General features: G+C 36.9%; 2 protein-coding genes across 5 annotated transcripts in view; one reads left to right on the top strand and one right to left on the bottom strand.

Moving 5' to 3' along the window:
* Window positions 1–5,486, top strand: part of FNIP2 (folliculin interacting protein 2) — a 131,885-nt gene extending 126,399 nt beyond the window's left edge. For all 4 annotated transcript variants that reach the window (XM_004420972.3, XM_014780242.2, XM_014780243.2 and 1 more), the window contains one exon: window positions 1,728–5,486. In XM_004420972.3, the coding sequence (XP_004421029.1) occupies window positions 1,728–1,806 (79 nt within the window). In that variant the 3' untranslated portion in view covers window positions 1,807–5,486. The remainder of the gene's footprint in view (window positions 1–1,727) is intronic.
* Window positions 1–17,510, bottom strand: part of SPMIP2 (sperm microtubule inner protein 2) — a 128,010-nt gene that overhangs the window by 4,008 nt on the left and 106,492 nt on the right. Inside the window, exon 4 of the mRNA XM_087437483.1 lies at window positions 9,979–10,168. Within this exon, the coding sequence (XP_087293609.1) occupies window positions 9,979–10,168 (190 nt within the window). The remainder of the gene's footprint in view (window positions 1–9,978; window positions 10,169–17,510) is intronic.

Below are 17,510 nucleotides of genomic sequence, written 5' to 3'. Positions count from 1 at the left end.
ATGTAAGTCTTCCCCTTGGATTATTTTATGCTTGAAAGTGAAAAATTTAATCCCACTCTGTCTGCCCATTTCTGCTCATTTCAGTAAGGTGTCGAAGTCGAAAGCTGTCAAACGTGCAGCAGCAGCTCGTGTTTACATGTCGCTTCCTGGAGGAGGCAGGTTCTCCTGGACTTTCAGGGGCCTGTCCACGTGTCTGTGGGGTGACTGTGCTCTCCTCTCTTTCGTTATAAGTCCACCAGAAGAGGAGTCGTGCTTTTGTTACTAATAACAGATATCATCTTCCAGAGGGTCTTTGCCATAACTTCTCTACGAAAAGAAATTCTGACTTTTGTTTTACTCTGTTCTTAACTTTTCAACAGAAAACTAACAAAAATACATTGTGTATGTGGGGAATTGTCTCCCTTACCTATGATGATGATTCCCCTCATTTTGGGCAAGAAAATAATGTGTATATGACATCAACCTTGAAATTCTCTATTAAGCCTGCTAATCAAGTGTTATTTCAAGACTCAGGCTTTGCATTCTTGTCAGACTTTTCATCTTTCACATCCAGGATATGACTTACCATATTGTTTGGCTCTTAGCATTTCCTGTCATACATTTTTCTTACGTACTTCATTTAAAAAATATTTTCCCTTTTTGAGGCATTTGCTTTTCCAGCTAATTTGCAATGTATTTCTTTGTATTTTTTTCTTAGATTTTCTTTAGCTCTCTTTACCAGCCTCATTAAGTTTCCCATTGCCAGATATGTGCCTTGTATTTCTAGGACTTTTCCCTGGTCCTCGAATCTGACAGGTGTCTATCATCAACACTGTTAGAAGGATCATAAGGATTTATTTACCCTCATCTCTGGGCCCTCTTTGTTCGTTATTAGTGGGAATCATCCAGCCTCTCTTTAGCCCCTTCCTCCCATAGTCAGGGCCAGCAGCACTAAAGGTGCTGGGAAACTTGTCCCCGAAATTAGATCTGTAGGGAGCATTCCTGGAGAAAGCATAGAAAACTCCGTGAAGTAATGCCAGCTACCTTTTAAAATTTTATTTTTAATTTTTTGTTTTTGGAATTTAGTAGAAAGAATGAGGACTTATTCCATGGACTGAAGCAGTCCTAATTTTTGTCAGGACATTTGGCAGCATTTTGTCAGTGACCATGCTGTATCCACCTCTGCTTTAAGAGAGGCAGCCAAAGCCACGTCCATTTGATGCTGTGATGTCTCTTGATTCAGCATTTGTTAGTGTCACTTTGCTTTCAAAATGTCATGGCTAAAATGCTTAGAGAGGATCAAAGTTGTATAACCTGTTGAACAAAGCCCCAAGGTTTTTGAAGAAATTCCCACCTTTGTCATTTCCTAAGATTAATTTGAACCTAGGTGCAGAGTCAGTCTGCATTCACGAGTGTTGACGGGAGGAATGAGGAGATACTGGAGAAAACATTCAAGTACAACATAGTGATAAGAAAAGTCCAGACTTAAAATTGGGTGACCCCTGCTGTGGGAAGAACAGCTCTGTTTCCACACGTAGGCACAGCACCCCGCCTGCCTCTCCCTTTGGTCCCTCGGGCAGTGTCCACTGGGAGAACAGAATAAAAGAACAAGTTTATCACCTCTCTATCTCTTTTACTTTTTCATTAGTTTTAAGCAGTGATCTAGCAAGCTTGGTACCTAGCAATAATACTTTCCTGTATAATCATGTTACTTTAAAGTAATACTCTTTTCTTTTTTCAACGTTCAGGATTGAATCAAACGACCTGCCTCTGTTGACTGCTATTGCCAGTACTCATTCTCCTTACGTCGCTCAAATACTCTTATAAGCTAAAGCTCAGGACAGTTCTTCCTTGGAAGAAAAAAAAAATCAGATTCTCAACTGAAGAAGAATAAGCTCTCTGTGATGTCAAAAGCATAAGAAGAGCAAACAGAAACAGTCATTCCACCTGTTTGTTTTGTTTTGTTTTGTTGCTTTCAAGTGGATGCTTCATTGGAAGACTTAGGTTTACTTGACATAATGGCATTTGTGTTTTTCATGAACACTTTAGTAGGCCTTTCGTCACCCATGAATCAACAGAGAGAGTGACCTTTTTGGTAGGAGGAAACGTAAGCACTACACTGAACACTAAGCTGTTGGTACAGATTGCCTTGTGTGTTTGGGCAGCATAGTGACTTGGGAGCAGGGGGTAAACAGTGTGTCTACCATTCCAGTAGGAAAATGTTTCAGAGTGTAAGCATGAGCTCTCCAAACTGGGGGAAGCATATTTTGCTATTTTAAGAAGACAGGCAGAACAAGGCCTCTGGATTCCAGGTCAGAGTTTGCTTTTTACAAAAGGTAAAATAAAGGAAGCCACATTGTGCCATCTTCAGCTCTGGTGGCTGTAGGAGTTACTGTCTGACGTGAAGTGTGAAAGAGGATTGACCGTTGGGAAGAGAGTTCTTTAGGATCCACTGTTTTCACGTCTTCTTGGAGTTTACCTTGTTTCACATGCAGCCACAGGTCGGTTTGAGACAGATTGTTGGTGCAATAAACCCAAGGATCAATGTAGCATCTTAATCCCATCAAGATGTAGTTTGTAGCAGCGAAGTGCATAGTCTGATACCATGTTTTATCCTGATACTTTAGAGCTTTCAGCAGCCTTTTTAAGAGGCCATTTACCAAAGTTATTTCTATAAGCTCAAGAGTGTTTCTGTTGCTCAATTCTTCCAGCCGAAGCTACTTTCTTCCTGTAATAGTTAATACAAATGACTATTTATACTTTAAAAGGCACAGCTGTCCTGGTGGGAAATGAAACCTGCAACAGTTCAAGATAACTAATGAAAGTAATTAGTTTGAACATTTATAAACAATCCGTATATGATCTAAATTTTTACATTATCATCTCTGTGCCTTCTAATCCCTATGCCCTTTTCAAAACACCTTTATAGAAATTAACTCACCCACTATAAAACCTGCCAAAATGAAGAATTGTTTATTAGCATAGTTCATTTTTTAAAAAAACTTAAGTTTCTGTTAATATAAAAGAAACTTTACTTAGTCCTGACCATGAACTATGACCATGTCAGACTGTGTACTGACATCCAGGTAAAGGAAGAGACTTTAAAAAAGTAGATCATTAAAAGGAGCTAATGTAATAAAGCAAAACATCGTTAGCACCTTGCAGATCTTGAGTACAGTTAATTATAACCAGGCTCTGATCTCCTTTCATTGTTATGAATTAATTCCAGTCCCTTCTATGTATCCTTTGTACCTAGGAATATGAAGTCACGTTCCTTTTGGGGGTTAGAATGACTTCAAATTTTCTATTTGATGAAATCCTTATCCTAAACAACAGGTTACATAAGTTTGTCTCTTTATTCTTTTACAAGTTAATGATTTGTTTCAAAGAATACAGCAGCAGTACCAATGCAGAAAAATAAGTCTATCATTTCTTAGGAATAATTCTTAGGAATAGGTCAGAACTGCTACCTTCCCCCTCTCTTTTTTTATGATGTGAAATGTAGATGGGTGCATTAAGGCTCTTAAGATCTTTAATTTTTATTTTATATCTTTCTTTCATAAAACTGAAGTTTTCCATTCTTTTTATGTTTTTCTATTTCCTTTTGTCTAACATCTGAGTTTGGTGTTTTAAATTCTCTAGTTCCATGGCATCATTGCCTGTTGTTATGTTACACAAAGAGAATGAACCTCACCTGTGGCTCAGCTCACTCATCAATTGTTTTTCATTATGTGTGAATAAATTGTAATAGCTGATGTTACATCATTTCCATCTGCACCAGTTTAAAGCATTTCCCTCATCTCTAGTTCTCTTTTCCTTGTTTACACGTTTTGGGCACTTTCCCTCATTCACCACCTTCCAGGGTTTCATAGGAAATAACTAGATGCAAAATCAGTTCCATTCTAATGTGTACATAGTGGCATGGTGAAAATTAGACCCATATAGGGGGAAATTGAGCTTTAAATGGCTGATTCTAAACTCCATACATAAAAGATTTAGCCCAGCCCCCTCAAAGCCTGAGAAGATTTAATTGGCCTCTTAATCTCCTGTTCCAACACTCTCTCTTGGAAAATGTCTGTTGGAAAACTACAGGTGGGTCACAAGTGGGGGTTGTCTCGGTGATGCTCAGGATTCCAGTCAGGACCTAATCCTCACGTCTGTTGCCCGCAAAAACAGTCCAAGAATGTTGCTGCTCTTTTATAATCCTTCTTTAAATAACATTCAAGTTTTGTTTGTCTTAAATTCAACCTCTTCCCAAAAGTGGAAAAGAAAGAAATCTCATGGAGCTGTGTCGAGATACCCCACTCACACACCATACACCACCCAGTGGCTTCATTCTGTGTTAGCTGCAGAGGCAAGAAGGGGATCCTGCCCTCTCCCATGCCCACCTCAAGAAAAAAATAAAAATTAAAAAAAAAAAAGAGAGAAAACTACCTCAGTTGACAGGATTCCACCTTTAGGGTTTCTTCAACTTTTAAGTCTTACCTGTTGAGTGTAACTTTTGTAGCATCTTGCTTTGTTAAGCAAGCTAGTGAGGCATGACAGAGCAGAAATGTGTAAATGTTACTGTGATGGACCTCTTTCTAGCATGTTGCAGTTTTATTTTTAATAGATTGATGAGTGATATGAATGTAAAGATAATTGTGTACGTTTAAACATGACAATGAAAATTTAAAATGTAGCTTCCATACTTGTGCATAATTCCAAAGTATTTTATTTTTATCAGTGTTAAATAGCTTTTTGTACAGGCTTCAATCCATTTTTCTGAAGTGTGCTGTTTTTTAATGAAAGTAACTATAATCTTTTCACATCCCATGGAACTGCCGTTTACACATCGCAACTTTTTAAACTTACCATATTTTTCAAAATTAACTTTTTTGGAGGGAGGAAAATCCCTGCTTGCTAAATGATACTAAACTGTTGTTTAGGCTCTTCTAATTAGGTCCTGAGATTTTATAAAAATTTAGTCTGTAGCTTTTTAGGTTCTTCACTAGAGTTGGTTGTACATAAAAATAAAGAATATGAAGTGACCCCAAAAATCTTTTCAATGTCTGGATTTTTCCACTAAAATGTACTTTTGAAAGTATTTTGTTCATGCATACTTTCACCATTAAATTGAAAAAGTCTTTAGCTTCTCTTGTAAATGTGAAACATTTGTTTTTTATTGTGCTTTGGCAGAGGGGGATATTTTAATATAATATTTGCCTAAATCAAGCAGCCCCCTCTGAATGTTCATTTTTAAATGTCAAAATTTGGTGAACCATATATCTTGGAAGCAAGATTGCAATATGCTTAAATTTAAGTGGTGTTTAAAAAAGGAGAAAATCTGGGAATTGTTATTATTGAAGCTCCATTAAGACAAATTAATAGGACTTTATATTTTTGATCAGTTTAAATAGGTATTAATGTCAATGTATGGAAAATTTTTCTTAAAACTTGTTCATGTATTATTTTGATCCATTTTTCTGTGGCATTTGGTGCAATAAACCTTTTGAATTTATCTTGAACATTTTCCTGGTACTGCATGTGATTTGTTTGTTATATTTAATCTTAAAACTTAAAAACTGAGATCTCATTTTCATTAATTCATGCTGAAACAAGTTTATTATGTATGTCAGTGATTTTCAACAGGGGTGTTTTGGAAATGTAGAAGCATTTTTGGTTAGCGTAAGGATGGGTGAGGGCTACTGGCACATGGTGGGGGCTGAGGATGGTAGGAGAAATGTCTTGTAATGTGTGGGGCACCCCATGGAATGAGGAATTGTCTCACCTCCTGCGTGACTTTTAAATATCCTGCTGGACATTCGTGTGGGTGAGAAAACTGTTTATAATTAAGCTGAGAATTTAATTCTGCTTTACATAAAAGCACAAAGTATTTTTCACATATTTTAATATATTCTGAATTTTCCGGGAATGCTACTTTGGTACAAATTGAGGGAAGATTTTACTTTGTAAGGTTCAGAATTTTAACGAGAACTGACATAAATTTGGAAAACAGTGTTACCAACAGCTACGATATTCGTGGAATTTGAGTCATCAACGTGGTGTATCTGTATCAGCCTTCATTTCTAGCTGTTACATTCATGGCGACTACATACAGATACAAGCATCCGTCTACTTCATTATATTTTCTATTCTAATCTACTAGTGCCCCAATGTCTGTATATTAAAATATATATTAATATGTTACTTTTTAAGTAGTACATCTAGGACATTATATTGGTTTGTTACAAATTATGTGTGTGAGTAGATTACGTTGTTTATGAATTTTATTTTAGGAAAGTAAAGGGCATTATAAAATATTTGCTATGAAAGGGATGAGATCACTGATATATATGGTCTCAGGAAAAAATATGCTGTTAAGTGTAACTTTTGTAGCAATATAATACCATACTGCATTATGTTGTCTTAAAGACTATAGGGAGAAGTAACATCAGGCATTTCAAAGTCTTTTTTGGATTAAATGAAAGTTTCAGGTGTTTTCCATATTCCCTCAAGCAGCTTTAAAATCATGCCATTGATAAAGAACTTAAACACGCACATACACACCACATTGCTTTTTGTTTCCCTGGTGGCTGGACTGTGCTGTCAGATGCTTTATATATGTTACCTTATTCAATCCTCACATCTAGATGAGATGGGTACTGTGATAGTTAATTTTATTTGTCAGCTTAGTTAGGCCATGGTACCCAGATATTTGGTCAAACACCAGTGTTGATGTTGCTATGAAGGTATTTTTTAGATAAGATTAACATTTAGACTAGTAGACTTGGAGTAAAGCGGATTACCCACGATAATGTGAGTAGGCCTCATCCACTCAGTTGAAGGACTTAAGAGAAAACAAACTGAGGTCCCCAGCGAAGAAGGAATTCTGCCTCCAAGTTGCCTCTGGACTTTAGCTGCAACATCACTCTCACTGCAGGCCTACCCTGCAGGTTTTGGATTTGCCAGCCTCCACAATCACGTAAGCCTCGTAAGAAGAAACAGTTTAGAAATTTGCCCAATCGATTTTCAAAAATATTTGTATGAGCATTTTGGGTAAATGTATACAAAAATGATACATACTGTTAAATATCATAAATTGTACTTTTTGAAACATTGTAATTAAGCTCCAAACTTAGGTTTATAAGTAAAAATCCAAACTCAATTATGTGAATATAAAACATCCCCATTTTCAACCTTCTGTCTTAATGAGAAAACGTGATATTGTGTATAGGTTTATGCTTTTAAAATTTCCCCCAAATCCCCCAATACCGTTGGCAAATTTTTACTTTTTTGTGGCTGCTTTCAGTGCATGGTTCTGATTTTTTTTTTTTTTTTTGAGTATTTTTTTTTTTTGCTGGGAAAGATTTGCTGTGAGCTAACATCTGTTGCCAATCTAGCTCTTTTTTTTTTCTCTCCAAAGCCCCAGCACATCGTTGTATATTCTAGTTGTAAGTCCTTCTAGTTCTTCTATATGAGCCGCTGCCATAGCATGGCTACTGACAGATGAGTGGTGTAGTTCCACGCCCAGGAACTGAACCCGGCCCGCCAAAGCAGGGCAGGCCAAACTAACTGCTAGGCCATCAGGGCTGGCTCAGTGTGGTTCTGATTCTTGCAGCGTAGGATTGGAAGATGTGCTGGCATCTCAGGTAAGTAGAGTAATAGTGGCCACTCATGGGTGGCTAGTGTGAGGCTCTATGTTGGAGGCTTTACGCATATTGTGTTCATTATTTGCTTTTGAATTTATAAGAACACTTGATTCAAGTTATTTTCACTGAAGAGGATTTATATTCAAGGGGTGGAATGGGACTTGAGTACTTATTGAAGGGTCATCCATAAGAACCCTGGGGGATGGTCCAAAAAATGGGCTTGGAGAACATGTTTCTAATGTTTCTCTGGAAATTTAGAAGAAAGGCTAGTTGATAAAAAAAAGATTACTGAATAATATAGGATATTGTTTATCTCTGGAAGGGAAAAGTTGTGACCTAGAAATTGATTACTTTCACCAATTATGAGTGAAACCAAGAAATTGATTACCTTCACCAATTATGGGTGAAACCAACCTCAGGTACCTCTTTGATGTAATGCACTGAGAATGACATAGCAGCACTTATCTGGAATTACTTCCCAAAACACATAACCTGCATCTACTCATGAGAAAACATCAGATAAACCGTAATTAAGAGGCATTCTACAGAACTGGTCTGTACCCTTCAAAAATGTCAGTGTCATAAAAGACCAACACTAAGGAACTGCTCCAAATTGAAGGAGGCTAAAGAGAGATGAGGACAAAATGTAATACATGATAATAGATTGTATCCTGGATCAGAGAGAAAAGACATTCTTGGGGTCAATTAATAAAATTTGATTATGCACTATAGATTAGATAATAATATTGTATCAATCTTAAATTTCCTGAATCTTATAATAGTACTGTGGTTATGTGAGAGAACATCCTTGTTCTTAGGAAATACACTCTGAAATATTTATCGGCCAAGGAGCATCATGTCTGCAACTTACCCTCAAATGGTTTGGAAAAAACAAATATATATGTGTGTGTATGTGTATCTGTGCACATACACACACACATAGAAAGTAAGCAATAAAGCAAAATTAATAACTGGCGACTCGGAGGAAATAATGTATCAGGAGTTCACTTTTTACCGTTGTTGAAAATCTGCTGTAAGTTTGAAATCATTTCAAAATGAAAAGTCTTTTAACAGATTTTTTTCTAAATGCACAAAAATATCTCAACTGGATTTAGTGAATGATAGAAGGAGGCATTTGGGATCGTTTAATCCATGATCACTCTAATCTGCACAAAATTAGTTCAGTGATGGAAAGTAACTAATCTAAGCCTCCTCCACATACCACAATAAATCATCTCATTTGGACCCAGCCCAAAATTCAGACCACATAGGAATGTTAGCAGCTGAACTGCTCCCTTTTTCAATACAAAGCATCCCTGGGTCAGGACCCACCAAGGAGGCCTTCCACAGCTCCCTCACGGAATGTTTCAAATATGATTAATTGCTAATGAATCAGATCTCTGGTGACAGAGGGTGAGCAATATTCTAGAGAGTTGGCAAGATTCTTCAATACAGCACAGAGAGTGTTCATGTAAGGAACAGGAGTCTCTGAATGTATCTGAGCTATTCTATTCCCTTTTGTATCATGTAAATTTGTTGTCAAAACCAATATTCAATACTGACACTACAAAGTGCATTTTGCTGTGGATTATGCAAAAGGACCTCAGGAAAGAGTTGTTGATTTGAATACATACTTGTACATTCTTTACTTGATTCTCATGATAACTCTAAAAATATTTAGGACAGAGACTAATATCCCCATTTTACTTATAAAAAAACCATATAGAGGGGCTGGCTCTGTGCCCTAGTGGGTAAGTTCAGCGAGCTCTGCTTTGGCGGCCCAGGTTTGGTTCCTGGGTGCAGACCTACACCACTCATTGGTGGCCATGTTGTGGTGATGACCCACATACAAAATAAAGGAAGATTGGCACAGATGTTAGCTCAGGGTGAATCTTCCTCAGGAAAAACAAAAAAAAGCCATGTAGGGAAATTATGCAACTTGCTCAAGGTTTCAGATAGTAGTGGGAAAAAAAACTTGAATTTGAACTGGTGTATTCTTACTCTGCTAACCAGTCTGTAGGGGTTTTAAGAGGGGTTATAGATTTATGTCCATTTCACAAAGTGAGAGCTTTCTCAGGTTTTAGACATCAAGGGGATGGCCATTCTCTCCAGGTTAAACCATGTGATAAATAAACACTTGTAAGGGCTGAACCTCACAACCTCTTGTTTTCTTTAGCTGTAATACCCACCTACACACAGTATGGACATTACTGTGGAAATCCAATATAAATTATAAAATGTTTTGATAGGTCAAAAGGAGCTATAAAGCTGATTATTAGTAGTCTTTCTATTAAACAGCATTCTCTAATTCATATGTTAAAACACCTTGATGTTTTCTATGATTATTCAGAAAAGCAAATGATCATACCTCCTCCTTTTTCGGTAGCTTTGGCAGCATAGGTGGTCTGTAAGCTCTTGGCAGTGTTGCCTTACTCTGCCTAACAAGGGTTGCCCATTTGGAATTTCTTTGATCGGTGTGCTCAAAATCACCCATATGCCGGGCAGTAGAACCACGACTGTATTTTCCTTGCATATCCATAATACTAGGTTTTGGTTGCCTGAAATAGAAACAAATTAGATGGTTTTCAAATTGGAAAGATCTAGAAACAAGGCCACCAGTTTTCAGATAGTTGAGATTTGGCTGTTTGTCCTGTGATTCAAGATGATTTCTAGCCATGTGCCTTGGGAAAGCTAAGGACTTGAGCCATCAGCCAGTGTTCTGAGAAGTTTCTGGACATCCAGCTGCTGGAGATGCAGGGAACTACTGATGAATTCACCCCGGTATCATGACTGCACCTCGTGTCCTTCATACCCAAGCATGCAAGATGCTGGGAAGTTGAAGGTGACGTGTTCAGGCTGAGACCTCAGGAGACCCGTGAGTTCTGCAGGGCATGGGTTGCCTGTTTTGAGATCTCAGGGGACTTCAGGAAAACACCAGCTTCATGATTCCAGGCTCTGGCTTTGGATTATGTTAGAGAAAAGATCTAGGCTTCATTTCTTTCCCCAGTGAAATCCTTGTTTAGGTTCTAAAACCCCTCAATTAGAATATTATCTGAGTCCTGCCTTCCCATTATAAAGAGTCAGCTCTGGGGGAAAAGACAAAAATGATCATAGGATAAGAATTTGCCATCTCATTTGGAAGGCTGTTGCTCTAGAGAGCCTCTTGGGCTTCTTACCCCACCATCCCTCTGTCTGGACGCTCCGAGCCTCTTGACCACTGCAAAGTTCCCTTCCTAGAATCTGCGTTTTATGGGTTCCCAAGTTCTTTGGACCAAGATTTGTGGCAGGTCTGCCTTTCTCTTCACTCATTCCAGAACGTATGTGCACTTACTATATGTCCAACATGCTACAAGGCACTGGGGAGACAGCAATGATAGAACAAATTCCCTGATAGCATAGAGCTTATATACCAGTGGGGGAGACAGACAATAAACAGGTAATTAGGTCAAATATTTGGGAATATTTAGGAAATACCATGAAGAAAAATAAAGCCAGATAGAGAACAGAAAATGCAGGGCATGCGATTTCTGTGAGGGTAGGCAGGAGGAGAGGAGGTAATGTTTGAGTAGAGAGCTAAATGAAGGGAGAGAGCCAGCAATTCTCACAGCGGTACACAGGGGTCAGACACTCCTTTCCCATGCCCTAGAATCACAGAATCCCTGTGTTGGGAGGGAGCTGACCAATTCACTCTCCAGCAACCCCTCCACCGACACCCCATAGCCTTCAGAATAAAGTCCAAATTCCTTAGCATAGCACACAGAGGTGTTTGTTATTGCTGTGTTGTTTTTTGTTTTCTTTTTTTAAATGGTCTGCCCACATGGGCCTTTCTGGTCTGCTCTGCAGCCCATCCCTGCTCTCACACACACACACAGAATTTCATTGTGCTCTCTCCTGACCCTCTATGAGTTTGGAGAAGCCATGCTTTCAGACCTTCAGCCTTCTGCTTCAACTTTTCCTTCTGCTTGTAATTCCCTCCCTCCTCCTTTCCTGACGAACTGCAGCCAAGGCTTTAAATGTCACCTTTTCTGTGAAGACTTTCCTTATTCTTGTCAGGCAGCAGTTTTTCTCCTTCAATAGCACATTATATTTGACTTCTTTCGTAGAAACTATTACACTATACTTAAATTTCTAGTGCAGCAGTCTCTCTCTTCCTCCAAACACAGTGCTCCTTAAAAAGCCCAGAACGTGTCTCGTTCGTCATTGCATCCCCAATGCCCATTACTGACACAAAGTTGACACTCAACTAATCTATGATGGATGGAGTAATGAGGACGGGAGGGAGACGATCAGAGCTGAATTACTTTAAAGGTTATCTACCTTCCCTCCCACTCTCCTCTATTCACTGGTTTCTGCAGCCTCCTTTTCCCCTCCCACCAATGACAAGTGTGCAAGAATGGATCCCTACAGTCTGGTTTCTCTGAGTCTTGTTATTTACAAGTACAGATTAATAGCAAGGAAGAATCTCAAGAAAGTTTAAAGGGCAAGCTAGGTAATGGTTAGAAAGTATGGAACAGGTGTTGTGTATAGTTCATAGCAGCTTGATTAATGATTCAGAGAAAACCATTTCATGCAAATGTGCCACATTTTCTTAAAAACAATGCATTATAGAAGTAATTATACTGAATAGTTTAGAAAAGAAAAGTCCTTGCATGTGTTTAGTCTTCAAGTGCTAAAATATTTCATAATCTTCTGTTTTAAATTCAGAATATCCTATGTCCCTGAATCTTGAATCACCAGGAACAATGGGTTAAAACTTACTTGTAATTCAAAGATTTTGAAGTTCTTATAGAAATACTAGCCACATCAACTATGGAGATTTACGCACACTATATTGAACTTACAAATGAGCCACAAAAGTCAAAAGAGGTAAGCCAAGGAGCAGAATGTTTGGCTCCAGATGGAGCATGAATGCCAGGCCGTCAGTAATGGTTTGGTGTTGGTGACAAATGCACAACAGCAGTAAACACACACATACGCACACTCCAAGATAAATAATGCAACCAAACATTACACTAAGAGTGTAATAGTCTTACTATTGATTCTTATGTTAAGTAGGTACCAAGGGTCATATTTTTTTCTTTTCGAAATAATTTCAAGCTTATAGAAAAGTGGGAGCACAGTAGAAAAGCTTCTTTTCCTAGATCATTTGAAAGTACATTATTGACGTGATACTCATCATCCCCAAATACCCGAGTGTGTAATTCTTAGAAACAAGGACATTCTACATAACCTCAATATAACCATCAAAATCAGAGGAAATCAGGAAATTAACATGTTTGTATTACTACCATCTGATCCTCAGACACTATTCAAGTTTTGCCAGATGTCCCAATAATGTCTATTTTGCAACAGAATCCAGTTCAGAATCACACATTGCATTTAGTTTTCTCATCTCTTCAGTCTCCTTCAATCTGGAAGTTTCTCAATCTTCCTGCAACTTTTATACAGCCTTGATAATTTTGAGGAACACAGGCCAGTTATTTTTTAGATATCCCTCAAATTGGCTTTGTCTTATGTTTCTTCTTGATTGGATTCAGGTCATACATCTTTGAGTGGGAATAACACAGAATAGCCATGGTGTGACTTGTCCCATTACTGGTGAGGTTCTCTTAGGTCACTTGATGAAGGTGCTATCTGCCAGGCTTCTCCTTTGTAAAATTACTTTTCCCTTTTGTCATTAGTATTTTGTCAGGAAATACTTTGAAATTATGTAAATATCTCATCCCACATCAAACTTTCCATTTATTCATTAATTTATTTATATCAGTAGAGACTCATGGTTTCTTCTTTTATTCACTGGGTTATAATCCGTTAATAACATTCATTTTGATGCTTAAATTATCCCAGATTTGGCTAGAGGGAGCCCTTTAAAACTGGCTTCTGTGTCCTTTTGACATGTCCCTGTCATTATTTGAACATTTCCTTACTTTTTAGCACAAAAAGATGTTCCAGCTTCATCTTTCTCTTCCCCAGTTCTAGAATAATCCATTTCTTGAAGGAACCCTACTTCCTTTTAGTGGAAAGTGGTATTTAGAAGCCAAGATCCGGGTGCTAGGGATTTTTTATTATTGGGATGTCACTCTCACACAGCCATCTCAGACAACATTACACAGGATTCATCAGAGGGTTCATTCTTATTTTCTCTCTTTCCGTATTTGTAACTCGCCTCTCTTATAGTGGGAAAACTGGCTCCCATTCTCTTTATGTATTTACTTATTTGACCAGTCTTCCTGTCTATAACCAATGTCCCATTGCTACCACCACCCCCTCCACCTTGTGCATGCCCTCCTCACCCCATTTGGAATTCAACACCCCACCCGAGGGTGCCTCCTGGCAGATGCTTCTCACCCTGCTTTGAACCACCACAGTTCCCCAACTCCTCACTCTGGAGTGACAATTCCTTTGCTAGGCTGCACCCAATGGCTCTAAGACTGAATTGTTGGAGAAGGGAACAGGAAGGCAGTCAAATATTTCTGAAACATTCCCAAATGTCTAGAAGAGTACCTCGTATATATCACCAGCTTGAATAAATGGATTTTCTATCACAACGTCTAGATTGTTAAACCTTCAATGCAGCAATTGTGCTTTATATCATTTTTAAAAGTGATATATAATTCACATACCATAAAATCCACACGTTTAAGTGAACAATTCAATGGTTTTCATCATATTCACAAAGTTGTGCAATGATCACCACTAATTCCAGATATTATCATCACCCTAAAATGAAACCCTGTGCCCATTAACAGTCACTCCCCATTCCCTCCTCCCTCCAGCCCCGGGCAATCACTAATCTACCTTCTGTCTCTAAGTATCTGCCTATTGTGGACATTTCATATAAACGGAATCATACAGTATGTGGCTTTTTGTGACAGGCTTCTTTCACTTCGCATAATGTTTTCAAGGCTTATCCATGTTGTAGCATGTATCAATACTTCATTCCATTTTATGGCCAAATAGTATTCCATTTTGTTTATCTCTTCATCAGTTGATGGTTGTTTCTACCTTTTGTCTATTATGAATAATATTGCTATAAACATTCATGTACAAGTTTTTGTATGGACATGTACTTTCATTTATCTTTGATAGATACCTAGGAGTAGAATTGTGGGGTCATATGGTAACTCTACGTTTAGTTTTTTGAGCAACTACCAAAGTGTTTTCTAAAGTGGCTGCACCATTTTACAATGTCACAAGCAATGTATGAGAATTCCAATTTCTTCATATCCTCATCAACACTTATTATCTGTCTTTTTTATTTTGTTTCAGGGAAGTATGAAGTAGTATTTCATTGTGGTTTTCATTTGTATTTCCCTAATGACTAATTATGTTGAACATCTTTTCATGGATCTTTTGGCCATTTGTGTATCTTCTTTGGAAAATGTCTATTCATATCCTTTGCCCATATTTTAATTGGGCTATTTGTCTTTCTGTTGTTGAGTTGTAAGTGTTCTTCATATATTCTGGATACAAGTCCCTTATAAGATATATGATTTGAAAATATTTTCTCCCATTTCGTGGGCTGTCTTTTCACTTTCTTGACAGTATCCTTTGAAACACAAAAAGGTTTTAATTTCAATTAAGTCTCATTTGTCAACTTTTTCTTTTGTCACTTGTTCTTTGGTGTCATATCTAATAAACAGTTGCCTATTCCAAGGTCATAAAGATTTACTCTTTTGTTTTCTTCTAAGAATTTTATGGTTTTACCTCTTACATTTAGGTCTATGATCATGTTGAGTTCATTTTTATTTATGGTCTGGGGAAGGGGTCCAACTTCAATCTTTTGCATGTGGATATCCTTACACCGTTTTTTGAAAAAAATTGTTTTCCATATTGAATTGTCTTGGCACCCTTGTTAAAAATCATATGACCATAAATGTAAGGGCTTATTTCTGGACTCTCAATTTTATTGCATTGACCTGTATGTCTATCCTTATACATGTACCACACCCTCTTGATTACTGTAGCTTTGCAGGTATATTTTGAAATGAAAAAGTGTGAGTCCCCCAACTTTGTTCTTTTTCAAGATTGCTTTGGCTATTCTCAGTTCCTTGCCTTTCCATACAGATTTTAGAATCAGCTTGTCAATTCTGCAAAGAAGCCAATTGGTATTTTGATAGGGATTGCATTGAATCTGTAGATCAATTATTTAGAAAGTATTGCCACCTTAACAGTATTAAATCTTCCAATCCATGAACATAAGATATCTTTCCATTTATTTAGGTCTTGTTCACTTTCTTTCAATGATGTTTTGTGGTTTTTGGTTTGCACTTCTTTTATTAAATTTATTCCTAAGTATCTTATTCTTTTTGATGTTATTGTAAATACAATTGTTTTCTTAATTTCATTTCAGATTAATCATTGCTAGTATATAGAAATACAATTGATTTTTCCATATTGCTCTTTCATCTTGCAACCTTACTGAACTCATTTATTAGTTCTAATAGATTTTATGTAGATTCCTTAGAATTGTCCACATACAAGATCATGTCAGCTGCAAATAAAGGTAGTTTTACTTCTTCCTGTCCAATCTGGATGCCTTTTATTCCTTTTCCTTACCTAATTGCCCTGGCTAGAACTTCTACTATAATGTTGAATAGACATGGTGAGAGCAGACATCTTTATCTTTTTCCTCATAATAGAGTAAAAGCATCCAGTCTTTCACCACTAAGTATGATGTTAGCTGTGGGTTTTTGTAGATGCCTATCATCAGGTTGAGAAAATTCCCTTCTATTCCTACTTTATTGAGTTTTTTTACTCATGAAATAGTGTTGGATTTTTAGTCAAATGCTTTTCTGCATCTATTGAGATGATCATGTAGTTTTTATCCTTTATTCTATATATATGGTGTATATTACATTGATTGATTTTCATATGTTGAAACAACTTTGCATTCTTGGGATAAATCCCACTTGGTCATGGTGTATAATCCTTTTTATATGTTGCTGGATTTGATTTGCTAGTATTTTATTGAGGATTTTTGCAGCTGTATTCATAACAGATATTGATCTGTAGTCTTCTTGTGATGTCTATGCCTGTTTACTGGCAAAGTAATGACTAAATTGGGCAGTGTTCACCCTCTTCTATTTTTTTAGAAGAATTTATGAAAGATTGGTGTTAATTCTTATATAAATATTTGCAAGAATTCACCAGTGTAGCCATCTAGGCTTAGTCTTTTTCTTGTGAGAAGTTTTTTGATTAATAATTTAATGTTTTTACTTGTTATAGATCTATTCAGATTTTCTATTTCTTCTTGTATCAGTTTTGGTAATTTCTGTCTTTCTAGAGAGTTGTCCATTTCATCCAATTTATGTAATGTATTGGTATATAATTGTTCATAGTACTCCTTTACAATACTTTTTATTTATTTAAAGTCAGTAGTGATGTTCCTGATTTTAGTAGTTAGAATCTTCTCTTGTATTTCTTACTCTCACTAAAGGTTGCCGATATGTTATTTTTTCAAAGAACCAACTTTTTGTTTGTTTTCTCTATTTTCTATTTTATTTGCTTTTCCTCTATTCATTATTATTTCTTCCCTTCTACTTGCTTTAAGTTTAGTTTGCCCTTAATTTACTAGTTTTTTAAGGTTTCAGATTTGGTTCTATGGATATTTCTTCTTTTAAATATAGGCATTAACAGCTATAAATTTCCCTCTGAGCACTATTCTCCCTACATCCCATAAGTTTTCTTATATTGTGTATTTGTTTTCATTCATCTCCAAGTATTTTCAAAGTCCCTTGTGATTTCTTTTTTGACCTATTGGTTATTTAAGTTTATTGTTTAATGTCTACATATATGTGAATTTCCTAAATTTCCTTTTGTTATCAATTTCAAATTTAATTCCATTATGGTTGGAGAACGTATTTTATATGATTTCACTACTCTTAAATTTATTGAGGG

This window comes from Ceratotherium simum, chromosome 12 (genome assembly GCF_057802395.1).
Source record: "Ceratotherium simum simum isolate JZ-2026a chromosome 12, ASM5780239v1, whole genome shotgun sequence".
NCBI lineage: Eukaryota > Metazoa > Chordata > Mammalia > Perissodactyla > Rhinocerotidae > Ceratotherium > Ceratotherium simum.
Note: the sequence above shows the minus strand (reverse complement) of the source record. Positions and strands in the feature narration are given on the sequence as shown.